Source organism: Fulmarus glacialis, unplaced genomic scaffold (genome assembly GCF_000690835.1).
Source record: "Fulmarus glacialis isolate BGI_N327 unplaced genomic scaffold, ASM69083v1 Scaffold47728, whole genome shotgun sequence".
NCBI classification, from domain to species: domain Eukaryota; kingdom Metazoa; phylum Chordata; class Aves; order Procellariiformes; family Procellariidae; genus Fulmarus; species Fulmarus glacialis.
In genome coordinates, this window is record NW_009229786.1 from 967 (window position 1) to 7,197 (window position 6,231).

At 44.3% G+C, this 6,231-nt stretch overlaps 1 protein-coding gene across 1 annotated transcript; it reads left to right on the forward strand.

Annotated features, from left to right (window-relative positions):
* Positions 1-626: 626 nt before the first annotated feature.
* On the forward strand, positions 627-2,967 carry PSKH1 (protein serine kinase H1; the record flags this gene model as incomplete). The annotated part of the gene is made up of 2 exons (XM_009583967.1): positions 627-740; positions 1,936-2,967. A coding segment is annotated over exon 2 (945 nt), but the record flags the coding sequence as incomplete, so codon positions are not given.
* Positions 2,968-6,231: the final 3,264 nt, after the last annotated feature.

Genomic DNA, 6,231 nt, shown 5'->3' on the forward strand with positions numbered 1-6,231 from the left:
TGCAGCTCTGGGGTTCTGTAGGCTTCACTGTCGCGGACCTTTACGTGCTCGAGGAAGAGCTACTGACACACAGTTGGTGCCTGATCTCAGTTAATGTTACTAGCAGCGGTGGATTTACATATGGTGTTTTCAAGCTCAGCGTTTGATCCTGGTTTTGTTTACGGGTGGGACATTTTCTCTACGTGTGGAATTACTCTGTAATAACCTTTTTTGTGGATGCTCTCATTCCATTTATCTGTTAACCTAGTATGCTTTAAGGTACAATAATGCTGGGAAAAACTGTCTGTGTGAGGCATTATTCAGGAATAGCTATGGTATTTTATTTATTTTTTGGCATGGTACTTTAATCAGAATGAACACCTAATTACAGGACAGCCCTTGGTGAAATTCAAATGCCAGTTACACTTGCTATGAAGTTGCTTTTTATTTCTGCTGCTTGCACCCTAGTATAGGCATGTTTGTGCATGGCTGGTGAGCTTGACTTCGCGGTGCTGCCAGGAGGTCTTACGTGAGAAGTTACTTTGTTGATGCCTGATTTTAAAATGGAATCTTAACTAAAGCCTTGTTTTCTTTCCAGGTTGGATGTAGAGTCTAAACTCCTTCCGGGTGTCCCTTTAAAACATTTCTTGTTTCTCCACGTAATTGTCCTGATGGAAGACCAGCCGGCGTTCTCTTTCTGCTGTTTGTGCTGAATAGTTGCTTGGAGAGGTGGTGAATGAGTGAAGATACGCTTGGTGATGGTAAGGTGTACGATTGCATTTCGAGGCTAACGGCTTTTCTGTAGCCTTCTGTGAAGGCTCAGGCACCATATTGATGGGCTCTGAGCCAAAGGGTAGAAATTTAAAACTGTTTGGCTGACTGCCAGAACGTGTGCAGGCAGTTTCTCCATCTCCTAGGCAGTCGTATTGTTTTAATCGGCACCTAAAGACTTGCTGAAGTGCAGCTGACTTGGTTCTGCTGGAGTACAGTGTGATGAGCAAGAACTCCCTTTGCTCTGGTCTGGAGCAGCTGGTAGAAATTCCACTTCCTACACGCAGCTCCATATGGAAAAACAGAAGTGCCACTTGGTACCTGAAGATGCAAAAGAAAGCAAAGCTGAGTCAGGACGTTAAAAGATGTCAGAACCCACCTTGATTTCTTAGGGTTTGGAGGGCGTGGGAATTGCCACCTAACGCTGCTCTGGTTAAATAAGGGCTGCCTTTTGGCAGGGGATGCATGAGTTAATTGGTAAAGTGCATCTTAAAAACAGCGTGCCTCTGGCTCAGTAATCCCTGCCTCCTGCACAGTTTCACTGATCCCCAGGAGCAAAGTAGCAAAATGTTGCATGCCACGGCTCTGCAGGGCAACACCTCAGCTCCTGCTACATTTAAGACGCTGGTACCAGTTAAATATAAAGAAAATCTTAGGAAGATTTCTTAAGTGAACAAGTTGCTGAGATACTTTGTGGAGTTTCTAGTGAGAAGTTTCAAAACTATAAGATTCGGAGTGGCTGCTGTCTTACGAAGTTGAGCAGATTAAACAAAATTAAGGAAAATGCTCGACTCTTGCCTTAATTTGATTTTTATTAAGCAATTGGGGCTGGACAAGGCGACCTCCAGAGGTCTCTTCCAACCTCAACTCTTCTGTGACTCTGTGATTCAGTGCTCAGCCGGGAGCATTAAACTGCTTAATAAAAAGAGGTACTGTGTAGTTTCCACAGACATCTATTCTGACTATGACTGGTTTTTTATAGGCACTATCTTCACTAGCTTCTTGATGAAAGCAGCAAAGCACTGCCCGTGCTCTGTAGTGTAGTGCAGTGAAAATCCCAAACTCTTAGTTTGTGGTAGCATGGTTCCATTGAGACGTGAACCACTTGCATTTTTTTTTTGTCCCCGTTTGAAATTTTACTACCTTGATTCCTGTTTATCTCTTTCTTCTCATTCTTTTCCTAAGGTTCAAATGTGGGAATTGCCCCGGATGTGGTTGCTGCTGATGCTGCCGTGGGAAAATGCCTTGACAGGGAATTAACACCATTCAGTGATGGGCTGTGGGACAAGCAAAGTGCTTCCCGAGCCCCCCAAAGATGTGCAGCTAGACCTGGTTAAAAAAGTCGAACCTTACACAGGCCACAGTGATATATACAAGCATTTCATCAAAGATGACTGCGGGACTGTCATCAAAGCTGGCTCTCCCTCACCACCGCGTCACGCTAACCCGTATCCTGGGAACCACCTGCCTGCCCACGTGGACCAGCCCGAACCCCGCAAGAACAAAGTGGCTAAATACCGCGCCAAATTTGACCCCAGAGTGACAGCCAAGTATGACATTAAAGCTCTGATCGGGAGAGGGAGTTTTAGCCGCGTTGTACGGGTGGAACACAAGGCTACCAAGCAGCCCTACGCAATCAAGATGATAGAGACCAAATACCGGGAGGGAAGGGAAGTGTGCGAGTCGGAGCTTAGCGTGCTACGGCGGGTTCGGCACACCAATATCATCCAGCTTATTGAGGTGTTTGAGACGCAGGACCGTGTGTACATGGTGATGGAACTGGCGACCGGAGGAGAGCTGTTTGATCGAATCATTGCTAAAGGTTCCTTCACCGAGAGAGATGCTACGCGTGTGCTGCAAATGGTATTAGATGGTGTGAAGTACTTGCATACGCTGGGTATCACGCACCGGGACTTAAAACCAGAGAATCTGCTGTATTACCATCCGGGAACAGATTCCAAAATCATGATTACGGACTTTGGGCTGGCAAGTGCTCGGAAGAAGGGAGATGACTGCCTGATGAAAACCACGTGTGGGACCCCAGAGTACATTGCTCCCGAGATCCTGGTCAGGAAGCCGTACACGAACTCTGTGGACATGTGGGCGCTGGGCGTTATCTCCTACATTCTCCTGAGCGGCACTATGCCCTTTGAAGATGACAACCGCACCCGCTTATATCGGCAGATCCTGAAAGGAAAATACAGTTACTCAGGCGAGGTGAGTGTGGCAGTTTTGATGAGGGGAAGTCAAACAAGAAGCTCTCCGTAGGTGGCTCTTTGTGATGACCAGAAGCTGGCTGTTGTGGGCAGGGTGGTGACATTATCAGGGTTAAAAAATCTGTGATTCTGGCATTTAAAATCCTTTCCTGTTTTCTGTCTGCTTTCCAAAACTGCTACCAGTGCAGCATTGTGAGCTCCTTTAAAAAATGTTTATGTAAAAAAAGAAGAGATCTCCTCCTGTAGAACAGAACTGGGATGCTTATGGGTTTCTAGCTGGGGAGACCTCAGCCGTGGTAAGCTGCTGTTTGACACTTCACTGTTGAAACTCATGCCAGGCTGAGTGTTTGAAATGTAGCGTGTACATACCTAGTCTGATTTCTAATACAAATCCAAGTGTAGTCTGAAAAATACCTTTGCTGAAAGACGAGGCTGTGGCAGACAAAGGGGCACTCGCTGCTTAGATCTGGAGACGTGACTATTTCTGAAATTGATCTGCATTGTCTCTTGAGCTGAGTATGTGACTAAATTGAGGGTTTACGGATAGTTTTCTTCGATAACTATGGAAAGAGGAATCTTGGGGGATAGATTTTAGGCAGAAGATGGGTACCCCTACCTTCCCAGAGTCCCATCACTCCGCAGAATGGCCAGGTGCCAGGCTGACCCAGCTCCTGCTGACTTGCTCCTGGTCAAGGTGGGAGATCTCGAGTGCCAGCCAGCTCCCCTACCAGCACAATTGCCAAGTGTAGGCAAAACTTCACTAAGAATCACGTTTATAGAAAGTGGGGCTATCCAAATTTGCAAGTTGTATTTCTGTGTATATCCCTCACTGGAAATATTAAAAAAAATGAGGCTTTTATAACCTCTTCCTCTCTTTTTTAAGAAAGTGTTTAGATTCCTGAATGCCATGACTTTGTGAGATGAAGCCCACTGGGAAAGTGTTAATGAGTGGCTAAGTTTATGGTTCTGAAATGACAGTAAAATTACTGTCAAAAAACCAGAATAAATTAGTGACTGTTCTTGTATTTTTAGGTGTGACAGGTATGTTGGCATTTTAGTGATGGATGGAAGGAGTCTAACATGTTAGGTTTTTAAACATATTAATGTGCTTTAGGATTGTGTTTAAAAAAAAAAAAAAAAAAAATCACTCTCTGAAGGGTTTTCAGAGGTGTCAGTAAGTCTGTTATACTTTAAAGCTGTCAGGCCAGCTTGTGTTAATAGTTGGAATATCCAAGTTAAACGAAGCTGACTAATACTGGTGTTTGCATAGGAGGCCACCGAGGGGAGCCCAGATTTGACACCTTTGTGAATCTTGTTGATTCTTCCCATGAGCGCTCCTCAGAAAGTCCCTGGTGTGCAGAGGGAGACGCAAAAGCAAGGAGTCATAAACCCGCAAATTGGCACTTTCTGGACCAAGTGTGTTACTTCCTTCAGAAACTGCAGTACTTGATTAGATTCTTGCCAAAAGTATTCTATCAGCTGCTTCCTTGAACTCCAGGCTTCAGCTGACTTTGGCAGCCTTTGCTTCTTACGTTAATTTGCCACGTTAATATGATTTGTTAACCAGTTGCAGAGTTTTAAGAATGCAATCGGGTTATCCTAATGCAGAAGGAGATTAATTGCCAGCAGCATGTAACATCTGCAGGGTCACACTGAAAGGCAAAGTCCTAGTTACCTAGTTTACCTTTATAACCAGTGGTAGTAGATATGTTAAATGATTCTTCTCATGTGAAAAGGCCAGTTCACTCTGACGTTTGTTGTGCAGCAGAACTCATTCCAAGTGCATGCACCTCCGTGTAGTTTCCCATTCAAGCAGTCGGTAGGAGCTGGTTTGGCTCAGCCTGGGAGTTGGCCTCTAGACAGCAGATTTTAGAGCTTCCTAGATTCCTTGGCCAAACTCAGGTTCGGTCCTTTTTAGCTCACTCCATTGTGTTCGTCTTGGCCATTCATTTTTCTCCTCTCCTTCCAGTTCTTTTATTTTGAAGAAGCAGTGTGGTGGGGTTTTTTTGGTGAAAGTTCTCCCCTTTTTATTTTTTTGATTCCGTACTTCTGTGTGGGCCCCATGCCTCAAGGTGCCGGAAGGTCAGTCAGACCGTTGACTCTGAATTTGCTTCTTCCCGTTGGGGACCTGCTTTTATTCTTAATCTCTCTAACGTGTTGTGATAATGAGTTCTGTAGTTTATTTAAAACACGCATGGAAAAGCTGTTCCCTTCTCTTAGTTTTTATTTGCCTCTGTTCATTTAACTGGTATTTTTCTGTGTACATCTTCTTAATCCCCTTTACTTGATAAACTAGTGAGTAACGTTTCCATGTCCACCTGTCAGTTATCTTTACACTTCAGTTATCTTTATACTACTTTAGATTCCTTCTTTTTTTGAGGCTGAAGAGCCAGCTGTGTTTAGTGCCTCCTATGGAATATATTCCATAGATCTGATTTTTGCTGTTACCCTTCTCTAGGCTACTTGTAATCTTTGAGTCGGGGTGATACATGAGCACTGTGGCTTTGTGTCATGGCATAGAAAGGTCTCTCTGGTTTTTCACTACTTCTTCCCATAGGGTTTCTGACACTATATTTTTTTTCTTTGACACCTCTGAGCATTTGGCTGATGATGTAGAGAGTGGTCCACTGTGACTCCAAGAGGTTTCCTGAGTGTTAATAGCTGATTTGGGGATGTCATGGTGTCTACATAATTTGGTGCGTTGCCTCTAATGTCTCACCCTTCAGTGCATGAGCTTGTGTTTAGTGACATTGAATTTTGTGACTGTCGTTCAGTTTTGTCACTTGCTATTTTTACCTTTTTGCAGATTTTTTTATTAAGTTTAGCATGCTATCCAGGACAGGTTCTGCCCGTTACTGTGAAATGTGGTAATTCTGGAGTCTTAGAAGCAAGTGGTGGGATACAGATTTGACACCCAATAAATGATGCTGATGATACTGAGCTGTTGAGGGTAAAAACAAAGCCGAGGCATGACGCAGGAAGTGGTGAGAGACCGCATGATAAATTGGCTGGTGTTCGGTGTGGACAAACTTGAACTGGTCCCGTGGAAGGACGAGTAGTTTGAATTTTCTCTAAATGATGATGGGTCCTGGAGGTGCTTCTTGCCTATCAGGAGAAACAACCTAAGGTTAAACACTTCTAAACATCACCTCGATATTCATGATCAAAAGCTAATTGATATTAGGAATCAGTGTGACTGTCGCAGGTGTCCTTGCTGTGCCATGCCCATCATTCACCTGCACTTGCATGTTGAGAACTTGCAGTT